This window comes from Elephas maximus, chromosome 18, assembly GCF_024166365.1.
Source record: "Elephas maximus indicus isolate mEleMax1 chromosome 18, mEleMax1 primary haplotype, whole genome shotgun sequence".
NCBI lineage: Eukaryota > Metazoa > Chordata > Mammalia > Proboscidea > Elephantidae > Elephas > Elephas maximus.
This window is the reverse complement of record NC_064836.1, coordinates 68885549-68900747: the sequence shown is the minus strand read 5'-3', so window position 1 is coordinate 68900747 and position 15199 is coordinate 68885549. Positions and strand designations below refer to the sequence as shown.

General features: G+C 36.6%; 1 protein-coding gene across 1 annotated transcript; it reads right to left on the bottom strand.

The window, feature by feature from the left end:
- Nucleotides 1-3030: 3030 nt before the first annotated feature.
- Nucleotides 3031-3978, bottom strand: LOC126061559 (olfactory receptor 5K3-like). The gene has a single exon (XM_049858145.1). The coding sequence runs from the start codon at nucleotides 3976-3978 to the stop codon at nucleotides 3031-3033; it is 948 nt and encodes a 315-aa protein (XP_049714102.1).
- Between the last annotated feature and the right edge of the window lie 11221 nt (nucleotides 3979-15199).

Sequence of the window (15199 nt, the reverse complement as noted above, 5' to 3'; positions counted from 1 at the left end):
GTCTACTTTCCATCTTAATTTATTAAGCAGTGTTCAATGCTTTGCTTGTTTCCTGAGAAGAGAAAATAACAATTTAGAAAAGATCAAAGTAAATTTAAGAGGCTGCTTCCAAAAAACCAAACCAAATCCATTGCTGACAAGTCGATTTCAACTCCTAGCAACCTTATAGGACAGAGTAGAACTGCCCCATAGTGTTTCAAAAGAGCAGCTGGTGGATTCAAACTGCTGATCTTTTGGTTAGCAGCCAAACTCTTAACTACTACACAATCAGAGGCTCTTTACAGGTCCCTAAACCAAGAAACCTTGCTGAATAGTCTTGAAAAGCAGGTGTGAAATGAGATATAAGCTATAATAGAATGCTGCTAGGGAGATGAACTTCTTTCCAGGTGTTAATTACTTTGCTAATAGGCCAAGACTGCTTAGAAAGAGGAGTGACATTTCAGGGGGAAACCAGCCTCCATACATAAAAGTGCCTTCTCAGAAGTCCCAGAATCAGCAGCCTTAGTGAGAAGCTGGCATATGGTACCATTGCCTGCTACTAGGAGAAACAAGTGGCAGATCCCACTTAGCGAAGGACCCTGAGAGTATCTTGTGTGGCTTAATTTTACCCAGTAACCAACTATTCTTGAATTTTCCTATAAAGTTTCTTCTTTTTTTTTTTTTACTGTGCCTTTTGTGAAAAAGTTTACAGAGCAAACTAGTTTCTCATTAAAGAACTAATACACATATGTTTTGTGACATTGGTTACCAACCCCACTATGTGTCAGCACTCTCCCCTTTTGACCTCAGATTCCCATTTCCATTTGTTCAGCTTTTCTATCCCTTCCTGCCTTCTCATCTTTGCTTTTGGGCTGGTGTGCCCATTTAGCCTCATATACATGGTTGAACTACATGTGTTATTGTTTGTTTTATAGGCCTGCCTAGTCTTTGGCTGAGGAGTGAACTTCAGCAGTGATTTCACTCCTGAGTTTAACGGGTGTCTGAAAAATGTTAGATCTTTTGAAAAATGGCACATCACTTGCTGCAGTAGGCCATAAGGTTGGTAAGAAAGAAATGAACATTCACACAATAAATCAGAAAGAAGCCAAAATTTGTTCAAGGGTTGCTGGAAGTGCTGTCCCTGCAATGGCAAAAATGGTCTCTCTGGTTCTTGATAAAGTGCTCGCAAAGACTGAGAAAGCATTATTAAGTGTAAGCATTAAGAAGAATTTACATAGCATTTACAATGTCTTAGGTATTATAAGTAATCTAGGGATGATTTAAAGTACACTGGAGGATGTGAGTAGGTTTCATGCAAATACTATGCCATTTTATATAAGGGATTTAGCATTCTCAGATTTTGATGTCCACAGGCTTCTGGAACAAATCCCCTGCAGATACCAAGGGACAACTGCATTCTGCTACCAGGAAGACATCAATGTTCGATGCCTCTAAGATAATTTCAGATTCCCTAATGTGGCATTTAAAATTCTCAGTAAATGGATCTATTTTCATCCTTATTTTCCACATTCTCCAAATGCTTTCACCATTAGCTCTGCAAGTTTCTACACTCGTCCTTCACCTTCCTCATTCCTTACCACCATTGTCACACTCTTTTCCATAGACATTGGCTCTGTTCATGCTTTTATTCCTGCTTTTTCACCATACCATTTTTTTCCCACTCTTTAAACATGTTATTTCCTGTGCTACTCAATACACCAGGCTACACCACCATCTCCAATTTCTGCATTCCTGAGTATACGCTATATACACAACACAACCTATAATTCCTGTGTATAATCTACTTTGCTTTCTCCCCTCCTATGTGTATGTCCAATTTCCTTATTAGGTTTTAAGCATTTTGAGATTAATTGTGACTTAAGTTTCTGTGAAAGGAGCTGGAAACCAGTACGGGGAAAAGGCATCATTGATTCAAATCCTAACTCCACCTTGGATGCCTGCATGAACCTGGGCAAACTACTTAATATTTCAACATGTGAGTGTTTTACTCTGGAAAAGCATAAAAAATAATGCCTAAATCATAGGAAGGTGATAAATCTGAAAGACGTAGTTTTGTGCCTAGCAGAGGGTGGGTTCTCATGTAACCATTTTTTTCTTTCATATTTGCACATTTAACAGATCAAGAAACTTTTTTGGTGAGGTTCAGTTTTTTAGGATTTTCACTATTTTTGCCTCAACTTTGCTGAGCAGCATTTCCAGCTTTCTGTTAATGCTCTTAATGTAGCAATAATTTACAGTGGAATTAGTGTAGATTAGAGATATTCCTAGTAACAAACAAGACAAGTAATGCTGTCTAGGGGGAAAATCCTTGAATTAATTGATATATTCAGGAATTGCACTGTCAGGAATCACGGACAAATATCAAGCTATGTGAACACATTTAAATCCATAGGACTTTCAATATAAATAACAATATTTTCAACTAAAGATTGATGAGTTACCATAATACATTCAGTTTGAGAGAGCTTGGCAGGAGAAATGACTCACACTAAGGATAACGATGTTCGTTCTTGATTTGAGAATACAGATTCTTTATAAATCCATATTCAAGCATAAACTCTTGAACAACTCAAAGAAAGTTGAGAATTGAATTCAAATGCACAGTTTACTTCTGATAGATGGTTGGCACAAATCACTAATATAAGAGAACTTGAAATCCATGTGAATTTGTAAGACTATTCTTAGAGACTCCATACATTTGCCAACAGTGGCAAATGGAGGCTACCTTTATATACCGACTTTAGTTCGTAGGATTTGTTGGATATGTTGAAAATTGTAGCTAATTCCTATGTGATACAATTTGTGACCTTAGGTGCGGTTATCTAATTTACTCCTAACAGACCCTAGTAGTTTAGATTTTGAAATACATTTCCTGAACTTATTTAGCCATTTGTATATTATTTGACTTAAAAATCATCATGGTTTAGTGATTTAATACATGATACACAAAATGGCTCTTTTCCATTTTCTCAGTATCCTTGACTTTGAAAAAAGTTTATTTAATTAAAATCAGTTTGTAACAGGAGATATTTATTCCAGAATGTTATGAGATTTTCTATTGTTCATAATTGTTTTCATAATAATTATTACATCCTTATTTCTTAGACTATAGATAAAAGGGTTTAATAAAGGAATTACTAGAGTATAAAAAATAGCAACTGGTATATCTTTGTTCCCTTCGTTAACTGAACTTGGCCGAATGTACACAAAGAGAAGAGAACCATAGAATATTGAGACAGAGAGAAAGTGAGACGCACAAGTAGATAAAGCTTTGCCTCTTCCCTCTTTGGATTTCATTTTGAAAATAGTGAAAAGGATGTAAAGATAAGAGATTAGGACTACGGTAATAGTAAAGGTTTGAATTGACCCTGAAAAGATAAGGATCATCAATTCATTGATAGAAGGGTCAACACAGGAGAGTCTGTATAATGGAAGAACGTCACAAAAAAAGTGATTGATTTGACGAGAGCCACAAAAGGTTAACCTTAATAGAAGTACTACATGAATCATGGAATGCAGGTTCCCAGCTATGTAGGCCCCTATGGTCATCTGAATGCAGAGTTTCTTCGACATCATGGTGTGGTACTGCAGTGGACGACATATTGCCACATAGCGATCATAGGCCATTGCTGCCAGGAGACAGCAGTCTGCAGTTTCAGCAAGGCAGAGAAAATAAAATTGTGCCATGCATTCATAGAGAGAAATCATTCTGTCCTCAGAAAAGAAGTTCTCTAACATCTTGGGGGTAATGGCACAGGAAGAGCAGGAATCCATCAGAGCCAGATTGCCCAGAAAGATGTACATGGGTGTGTGGAGACGGCGCTCCATGAAAATCAATGCCACCAAACCAAGATTCCCCACCATGGTGATCAGATAAATGGCAAAGAACACCACAAACAGAAGGGTCTTCTGATCTGGGTGATCCATAAATCCTATGAGGATAAACTCATTTGTCATGGACTGATTGTCCTTTTTCATCTCTATTTTCTCTGTTGAGATAGAAAATACAGAGATAGGATTCTAATTTAGAGTGTGTCTAATTTTCCCTTTGAATTTCTCTATGACAACTGGGAGTGGAGCCACTTCCTCAACCTTTCCCTCCTGTGTCTGAAATACATACTTCTAGGAGACATTAGTTCCCCTACGGTGTCATCTTATATGACCTCAAGAGCTGAAGTTGAAGATCCACAAGAATATTTTGATAATTTCAGGGATATGGTTACAATGAAAAGATCTGTGTTTATAAATTTATACAAAACAGTGAACAAATAAATACGGTACCCTTGATTTAGTGTTCTCAAATATTTCAATATCAATTTTTGTATCGATGATTCTTAATGTGTGCTTAAGATCCATTTTCCTGTGTAAATTACATATGTTTTTTCCCACTGAGGAAATATCTTTTTAATATACTATTCCAGTGGAGTGACTGTTTAAAAATAGCATACTATCAGTGTGTTAAATTTATAATTTAGAAAGTGTGCAAAGGTCACTAAACATTCAGAAGGGATCTATTTAAAGAAAATTACCTTGGAAAGCTAGGGAAATAAAACCTCACCGATTTCCTTAATAAGTTAATTGGTATATATCATCTTCATATTTCTATGAACCCATTTTGCCATGATGGAGCAAATTTTCTGTGACTAGTTTTAAATGAAATGTTAATATTTTCCTTCTTTATTTGAATAGTTTGCATTTCCAGCCTTAAGGATCTCCAGTCGTTCTAATATTCTGAGATTTGGTGATCATACTCCAATAATTATGAGAGTTGTTAAACATCCTTTTTGTATCCTCTCCAGTTTGTCCTGTAGAGACTCCTACCACTTATCAAATAGAAGCTCTCTATTGTTTGATTACTTATTTAAGGTCACATTCTCCTGATCATTTCCAGATCTACTTATATTTGTTGGAGTTCAGTGGTTACCACTTCATGTATTGCCAGATGCAGCTCTGTGGCTAGGAAGACTTTAATATTTCTGTCTCTAAGATAAATTCAAATTCTTTAGGATGACATATAAGTTTCTCTATAACCTGATCCACCTCAGTCCTTATTTCCCACATTCACCAATGCCTCTTCAGGCTTTCTCACTCTGTCCACCCATTGTTTAGCTTCCTCACCCCCCACTCCTAGCTCCAAACTTACTCATTTCCACAAACACTGACTCTACCCATTGTATTATTTCTTACAAATCATTATTTGAAATGATTTTAATATCTATATCCTTTCAATCATTTGTTTAAGGCATAGTTTACATATAATGCTACTTAATAAAGTTTTAACTAAAAAACCCAGACCTCACTGATCTCCATTTTCTGAGTCCTTAAGCATATGTTATACACTCAATGTAATCTAGAATTTCTCATGTTTATTCTACATTGCTTTTAGTACATGTGTATGCACAATTTTGTTTATTAGATTGTAAGCATTTTGAGATTAACTCTGACTTATACTCCTGTGAAGGGAGTTGTAAAATGCTCTGGTAAATAGGCAGAATGGATTCAAATCTGAGCTCCACCTTGATCACCTGGGACAAGTGAACTTGTTTTCAGTATCCTACCAATGATGCTAAGTGACCACTGTGGCCTCTGCAAATTGAGATTATTAACTTTGAAGAAGAGCCTACAAAGGACATTATTCAAAAACTATTTGAAAAAATTTAGGTATCTTTCTATTGTTTGAATTGACTTTTTAAAAATTGTTCCAAATGTATATATAACACTAAACCAAAAAAACCCAAACTCCTTGCTGTTGAGTCAATTTCAACTCATAGCAATCCTGTTGGACAGAGTAGAACTGCCCTATAGCATCTCCAAGTAGCAGATTTGAACTGTTGATGTTTTTGGAGAGCAGCTGAGTTCTTATCCACTGTGGCACCAGGGCTCCATATGTAATGCAACACTTGCCAATTGAAGCTTTTTCAAATGTACAATTTAATGACACTAGTTACATCAATCATGTTGTGCAATCTTATCTACTATATTTCTGTTTCCTTAGAAAATTATAAAATTTTCTGAATTATATCACAAGAGCTTATAAATTAATAGATTAACGTAAGTTTGCCTTTATACTGTAGTTTTCTAAAACCGTTTAAATAGTCTTAGGATTTTTGAGAACAAATTTTGTTTTGCTTTACAAGGTTTTCTCATTATCTAGCAATAGCAGAAGAACATTTCAACTGAAGGTGCTAATCGGGTAAATTCTATGGTCAAAATGGGTTTATTTTTCCATAATATTGAAATTAATTTTTCCATAAACATCAAAAGGAAGAAACTCACTAAACATTTTATTTAAAAATATTAAATATAAGCCATCTAATTATTCAGCTGAATTAGAAATAACTTTAAATTCACATACTGCAACAATGGGCTCAAACATAGCAACTATTTTGAGAATGTGACAGGACCAGGCAGTGTTTTGTTCTGTTGTACATAGGGTTGCTATGACTCAGAACAGACTCGATGGCACCTGACAACAGCAACAACCTTGAAGTATTTAATAGAACTACTTTGTGACCTTACCTGTCTGTTTAGAAGTTGTACCTTATAATCAGAAAAAGTTAGGATGAATTGCAGTATTGTGTCTTGTCCTGGTTCCTCACAGTCTTCAATTTAGAGAAAAGCTAGAAAGATAAATGAGTTGAAATCTAAGAACAATGAAGATAATAAATTTTGAGAAGTAAATATTTAGAGGTGTCAATTTTGAAAGTAAAAATAAAGTAGAATATTTTTCTTACCTGGGTTTCTCTGAGAAGGGTTTGTAACAGCTTGTTCCTTGCCTTATGGTGTTAGGACGAATAGAATTTTTGAATATAAACCTTGTTCTTTAAAGCATATGGGATTAAAAGAATGAAAATCTTGGAGACTACTAATAGGTCAGTGACTATAATTAGAGTGCAAAGTTTATTTTCCATCTAATCCTAAAGGGATTTTCTAGAATTGACAAATGTGTATTTCTGTGAGGAGCCTCAGTCTGCAAAGCATAGAAACCACCCGCCATTAATTAAAGATGCTTGTAAGACACTTCGGTTAAAGCAAACGATCCTCGCTAAAGTCTGTGATAATCATCTTGCTGACTGTTATGTAACTGATCTAATTTTTAAATCCTGTTCTTCATTCTGTGCATAAAGTGGAAAATGGGCAGAAACAGTCTCAGACTTGTTTGGTCACCTATTGGAGAAAGCATGTTCAATGTGGCTTATGAAAAATAATTAGGATTTGGTGAAAAAAAGATGGAAAGGGGTGGCAAGTTCAGCCAAGGTCCCTGACTTCTTTACTCTGTGAATTGAATCTTCCTCTTGTCCTTCAAGCCTTCATTAGAAAAACTTTGACATTACTGATAGCCAATGCAGCCAGGAGCTACACAATGATTATCAAACAAAGCCTTAGGTGTTGGCAATGCATATGGCTCAATCAGAGTCTGCTCAGACCAAGCGGAACCTGCCATCTTCTGTCCATTGTCCTCAAAGGACTAGGTGTGACTCAAGCCTATCAAACCCAGTTTACTAGCTTACATGCCAAAGAAAAAGTGCAATATGTCTAACTGTGCCTGCCCTCCATGATAAACTATATAGTCACCATCAGTTGGAAAAGAATCGTTTAAACTAATATAGTTGAATCCCTCACACAAAAACATTTATCTACAAGGAGCATACAAAGTTTGTCTAAAGGAAAGAGGTATAGACAAATCACATATGACAACCAGATTTTCATTAGAGAATACATGATTAACAAGATAATATAGGATAGATCTCTCCTCTTGGAGGTCTTCAGTTAATCTGTTCAAAACATACTAAGTGTTGTTCTTGAGGCCAAGACCCTCCTTGTTTCACCTATTAACAATCATGGGTCATTTTCTCAGAAGCAGAAGTGTCACAAAACTTTATGAGAGAAGAACTTCAAATTCAAGAGTTACAATATCTAAACCCATTAGTTAAATAATAAAAAAAATTTAGGAGGAAGGAAAATGGTTTCCAATATCCAGAAAGTCGGGCCTTAAAAACATCAGCAGCATTCCCACATAGAACCGATAGTATGAGTCTTACATAGTTAATTTCGGTTCCACATGATTCCAAATCAGTCACAGTCTGTGAACTCATCAGTTTCTGCATAAGAGTTCTGAAGATATTGACTCAGTCTAGTCACACTCTTTTTCACATGTCCAATATAGCCCATCTTTTTGTTGAGATATTTTGGTCAAATGTTTTCAGCAAATCAGCAAATTAAAAACTTATCTGCAGACAAAACTTAATATGGCCATGATTAATTTATAAACATAACACTCCTAATTATAAAAAATTCAGAATCAAATAAAGTCAGTTTAAAAAAAAACTTTGGACAAAAATATTTTTAAATATAATGATTAACTTAATTTTTAAAGAGCTTCAGATATAATACACTATATAATAATTTTGAGACATAATACCATATAGTCAGGATATGCCAAGATTATCAAGTCTCTAAATACCTGACTGGTACTAAACAGACTTCATAGGTAAACAATGTGAATGCCCCAGTCAAACAATTGGCTTCATTGGCTTTGACGCTAGATTAAAAAAAAAAAAAAAATAGTAAAGTTGTGACCAAATTAGCAATAAAGAAATAATGATAAAATTGTGGCATAGTATTATGCATTTGCTGACTAATTAGGCAGAAACATAAGAGGAAATGCATATAAATTTTGACCCACAGAGAATTAGGCATTTCTCTTGATTTTGACTACACATTCCATGTAATTTATTAAATAAAACTTTTTAGGGCTTTTCCTTTATAAAATTTTTTTGTGGCTTTCCATGAAGTTTCAGAGTTGTCAGGAGTTTATTATAGATCACCGTGAAATAATACTTAAGTTATTTAACCAAAAATCTTAAAGTAAAAAGTTTAGATTTTCTTCCTAAAAACCATGTGGCTTGGTTTTTGACTCAGGAATACTATTCTAAGATTTAAAGGTCAAACCTTTGCCTTTGAGGCAGATTACACAAGAATAAATTAACACTTCAACTCAAAAATCAAAGAAAACTTTGTTATTTTAACAGGAAGAAACCCAATTCTTTGTTTTATGTGCTATTAAAAATCTCATAAATTAAACCATTAAACTTTTGTCAGACAGATAAAATATTTGACCATATCAGATTTTAAAAAATAAACCTCTCAAGTGTTGTCTTTGTTGAATATCTCTTATAGTGCATCCCTTTAAAATGGCAAAAATGAACACAATCATTAGCAGAATTAAATATATATATTCTTTCTCTTGTGGCATAAAAAACCAAAGTATATGAATAAATTTTGACAAATATCTATTAACTCAATTTAATATCTGTAAGCTACTTAAAAGGTCTTAGAAATTATTTTAGCCTGGACCTGGCAATGGGTTATATATATATATATTCTTCCTCTTCTGGCATAAAAAAACCAAAGTATATGAATAAATTATGATGAATATCTATTAACTCAATTTAATATCTGTAAGCTTCTTAAAAGAAATTATTTTAAACCTGCATAGTATAAAACATAAGTGTAGGTGAAATAAAGTCTGTTTAAATATTCTGATTTTCATTTAGCTTTTACTATTTCCATATTTTCCCCAATCTTATTTTATCCCTTAAAGGTTTTATCAACCAGCTTTGGAAATCACAAAGTTTCTGCTCAACTGACCAGTTCATTGATATGGATATAAACTGAAGTCTCTGGCTAGGGTTGGAAACATTTTCCCACGCCATTTCAGGTGTGTCATTGTGATTTCTAGTTTTTGGCTTCTTAAAGTTCCCCTCATGTAGCACTGGGTCTGGTCTGGGTCAAAGTTCCCCTACAATAGAGAGAACTCGTTTACAGTTCTTTTGTAATTGGGATGCACCCACTTTCTAATAACTACAATAAGCTTCCTGGAGCTATATGACCTTGGAGCCTGGTGGCTGGGGAGGCCTGATGTTGCCCCACCCACCCTACTTTTTGACTCATGGTGGAAGACAAGATTAGGTCATTCCAATTCATTTACGTATATATAAATTGATCTAGGTATTTTGAGAGGCAAAAGATACCTAATTTCTTTCCCTTTAACTATTCTCTTGGTAAGCAGTTTTACTTTCTCTTTATAAACCCAGTAAATACCAAAGCTCTTTAACAATTTTTTAAATGAATCTGTCAATTTTTACTAGCAAGACTAGGTGCTAGAGAGGCCTGATCCTCCGCCACCCTCATTCTCTTGACTCACGGAAGACATTTATATGTGTTTAAGTAACCTTGGTGGCGTAGTGGTTAAGAGCTACAACAGCTAACCTAAAGGCAGTTTGAATCCACCAGACACTTCTTGGAAACTGTATAGGGTAGTTCTACTCTGTCAAATAGGGTCACCATGAGTTGGAATCGACTTGATGGCAATGGGTTTGGTTTTGGGGGGTTTAAGTTGACCTCAGTAATTGGAAGGACAAAAGATAACTATTTTCTTTCCCTTTTGCTATTCTCTTGGGAAGCAGTTTTGCTTTCAAGATTGACATACAGAACATAAAAATCTTAGTGTACTTTTCAGATGGATCAATTTATATCAAAGCCTCTCCAAGTAACTACTGAAATTCTAAATAATAAGATAGACACAAGACACAGTTTTTCTTGGATGAGAAAAGAATTGAGATTCTAAGGCAGCCTTACAAAAACCAGTAATTCTCAGCCATAGCCTCCAACCTGATACAAGGTAGAAACTTAGACACACTGCTCTAGACCAGAAGCAAGCCCTTAGAACAAAGGAGACAGAAAGACCACACAAATTCACCAAACAACGTCAAACAAAACAAGAATATGTGTATCCTAGTTTCTTAAAGTGTATATAGCAATTTTTGGTAAGATTGACTCAACTCAAAGGAAAAAACAAGTTCTAGATACAAGTTATTAGCTTGCCAGAGCCTCAGGTGAAGGAACGTTAGACCTTTTGACAAAACCTGAGCATCAAGAAAAGCTTCCCAAAAAGGAAAGAAAGGACAACACAAATGAAAACTCATTTTCTCAAGGTAGTCACTGAAATTTCAAACTAAATCTAGTACACTCGGCTTATAGTGTTTTTAAATATGAACACCAAACCAGTGTCTATAGAGGCTCATTTATCAAAGATGTTAAGCTCTAAGGTTCAAGTTTTTGGTTTCCTTGTTTTTGAACTCAATTCATCCTGGTGGCTAGAGACTCAGTCTTTTATTTTAGATCTTAAATATATCAGTTCCTTCAATTGGGAAGTACTTTAAAGTAACTACTCATGATTTTAATTTTAACATTGTGATTATTGAGACACTATATAAAACAGGTGCAGAGCTGCCACTTCTCCCTGCAAATCTGGCAAAATAGGTCAGAATCTGCCATCTCCCCCTGCAAATTTGGCAAAACAGAGTACTACTTCTCAGCTTTTCTCTGAGTCACAAAAAGAACCCTGAGGAATGCCACCGGACGTGGACAGTGTTTTGCTTATCCCAGTGTGTTCCTTCATTGCGCAAGAGTTTGCTTGCAGGTGGCAGGCAGCCTAGTGCTCTATCATGACCACCTTATTCCATCATGAGAGTCTTTAATACTCATGATAAGTACTGGTGACCACTAATGGCTTTTACTTTTTGACCTGTGCCCAAATTTTTTGCAGGTTATAGTGATTCAAAACTCTTTGAAAATAGAATGACTTCTTTAATGTTTCATACGCCTGAATCTGGACCTGAACTGCAGTTCACCAGGAGTTACTAGATATCATCCTTAAACAAACAACCAAAGAAAAATCTAAGAAAGATTTTCCTTAATCAAACAACTGGCTTTTCAAACAAATATGCTGAACAAAACTTAAGACAACATGAGACAAAGAATAGCCAAATGCTCATTTTCTGAGAGCACAAACCATGTCGGTGTCAAAGGGACTTGGAGTGTGAATCCTTGGGTCCAGAAGATAGGACATTTCTTTTTGCCAGCTTCTGCTCCACAGGCCAGGTCTCCTCTATTAGCTCTTGTAGAATGAAAACACCACAAAGTTTAGTAAAGCAAAAATAAAGGTTTTATTTTGCATATGTTTAAAGAGGAAAGATCGGAATCGACTCAACGGCACTGGGGTTAAAGAGGCAAAAGTAGGAAACAGACACGCATGCTACCACAGCCATGTCTGTCTGAATCTGTTCTCAGTTCTTAAGGATGCATCTGCTCATCACATTCCAGGATCCCTTGAACATTGCCCATTCTCTGGATACACACACTTACATGCTCACACAACCTAATCTGGTGCACCAACTTAACAGGTAACTGTTATTCCCTCAGCAGTGAATTCCTCCTGCTTCTTGGGATTCTTCTAAGGTCTTACCTAGGTACTTGCTAAACAACCCAGGCACATTTTGTGTCTCCCACAGAGACATCATTTGAGTCCCAGGGGGATTGGCCTTTGAAGCTGCTCCAACCTCTCCAAGAGAAATATCCTGGTGGTACCTGACATTGGGGTTTGTCTGTTTTCTGATCCACCTCAGGAACCAAGCAGATGGCTCCTGGCTGGCTCACCAGAAATGCTACTGGGTGGAAACCCCAGGTTCTTGCTCAGCATGACTCATATTGCCAATAAACGAGAGACTGAGGCAGGAGAACAGGAAAGGCACCTTCATTTTGTTGTACAAGGAAAAGGAGTCATTCAGAGCTGCTGCTGCCAAGACTGCTCGCCAAGGGCAGGCAGGCAAGATATTTTTAAAGGGGTTTATGAGTAGGGAGTTCATACAAGTTACATCAGCAACATTCTTAATCACACTACGCAGGCTCAATGGGGTTTACATATAACCTCCAATCAAAAGCAGGAGAAAACCCAGCAAAGAAAACAGTTTTTAATACAACACTGTGGGGGCTCTGCTCCATTAGGAGTATTCCGCCTTGCTGCAAAATTTATTTTCATCTGTGAATCCATAAAATCTAGACTACAAATTATCTGTTCCCAAAGTACAATGGTGTAACAGGCACTAGGTAGAAATTTTCATTACAAATAGGAGAAACTGGAGGTAAAAATGGAATAATGGTCACCAAGCAAGTCTAAAACCCAGTAGGAGAATTTACTTTCTTCTCAGGGCTTGAAAATAATCCTCTCTTCAATGAGACTATCTAAGCCACCATCCAGCCCTCCAGACTGTCTGTGTTGGCCATGCTCTGTGAATTAGGGTGAAGACCCCTCAGCCCTGAGGTTCAACCCCTCACTCTGGGTCCACAGGTAAAGCAATTCTACTCCCTTGGCGCTGGGTAACCCCATTCTCCTAGTCCATCTGAGGGGCGACCACACCCCCTTGGTCCCGGGAGGCCTTGTTCTTCTGTCACTTGTGCATGGCAGCCTGTCTCCTCAGCTTTGGGTGGCAGCCGCATCCCCCTGGAAACTTTAACACCACCTCCACACTCTGGAAAGGATCCAGCAAAGATTCACCTTTTTGAAACTAAGGGAGCTCTGGCCCGATGTTTTGACCTCCAGGAGACCTTGGCCACATCCTTTGAAACTGTGAAGGCCCTGCCTCCCATGGTCCTTCCAACAGTTTCACTGATCTCCAAGCTGGTCCAGAGATAGTCTTTTTCTTTTCTCGGAGAACAACAGATGTAGCTCCTCTGGCCTGATTTCCGCCTGTAGAATTCCAAGAGGCAGAAATCTTTCTTTCCTTTCATCCTGTCCCTGTCTCCTTCAGTGTAAGCTGCCAGGCTTTCTGCTGTGGGAGTTGGTTAGATTCATCAGACACAGGCTTACTCTCCTTACTAATAGTTTGAGTGATCAAGTCCTTGGTGAGCATTTTAGGGCACGTGTCCTTAATTTGTACAACTGAATTTTCCAAATCTTTAAGTTCTAGTTCCATTTCGCACAATTCACTTTCCAATCCATCTCTTTCCTCTCACATTTTACTATAAGTGGCAAGAAGAGACAACATGGCTCCTTTAAGATCGCGCTTAGAAATAGCCTTAGCCAGATATCTAAGTTTATCACTTACAAGTTCTACCTTCCACCAAACATTTGAGAACATAATTGAGACAAATTCATTGTCACAGTATAAAAAGTATTGCCCTTCCTCCATTGTCCAATCACATGTCCGTCATTTTCTTTTAAAGCCTCACCAAAAGCACATTTAACATCCATGTTCCATCTTCCAGGTATGGATGATTAGCAAAGTTGATAGACCTCATATAAAATTGAGTCCCTAAAAAGGAAAACAATGGAGCAGAAATAATATTTAAAATTATAAAGGAGAATTTTTTTCAGAAAAAAGGCTTAAATCTACATATTAAAACAGCCCAACACATATTTGTGATAACTGATTCAGAAAAGACAATTGCAAAATATAGCCTAGGAAAAATACTAGAATTGAACATTAAAAAAAAAAAAATTATCTGTACCTGCACATACAAGCACACCTTCACTTTCAAGTACAGAAAATCAGGTTGGCATCTGATTTCTCAACAGCAACATACAAAGCAAGATAGATATGGATCAACATTTTCGATAAACTTAAGGGGAAAAGTGTGAGCAAGAATTTGATCTCTAGCTAAGAGATACTTTCCAAGAAATACATGAAGAATTAGGCAAATAGAAAATTTTTATTAGAACACCACAGTAGGCAAGATCCACCTTAAGGTGGAACAGGGTAATCATAGAGTCTCTAAGTATCTCTGCTAAATATTTATTAATTACTGTGTGTGTTAAGAAAGATATGAAAATAAAAGTGTGTATATATAGGGTCGCTATAGGATCACTGGATCCCTGGTGGCCAGTGGTTAAGAGCTCACTGCTAATCAAAAAGTTGCCAGTTCAAACCCATCAGCCATCCCTTGGAATTCTGTGGGGCCGTTCTACTCTGTCCGATAGGGTCACTATGTGTTGGAACCAACTGGATGAAAGTGGGTTTTGGTTTATATGGTCTCTATAGGTAGAAATCAACTCAACGGCAATGGGTTTGCTTTGTTCTGTTAATATATGTATATATGTTTACGTCATGGCTTGGGTCAGGCTCACCTAATCTTCAAGGTGACATCTTTGCTTTTCAACACTCTGAAGAGGTCCTTCACAACAGATTTGCCCAATGGAATGTGTCTTGATTTCTTGACTGCTGCTTCCTCGGGTGTTGATTGTGGATCCAAGTAAAATGAAATCCTTGACAACTTCTATCTTTTCTCCTTTTATCATGATGTGTTTTATTGGTCCAATTTTTTTGTTTTCTTTATGTTGAGGTGTAATCCACATTGA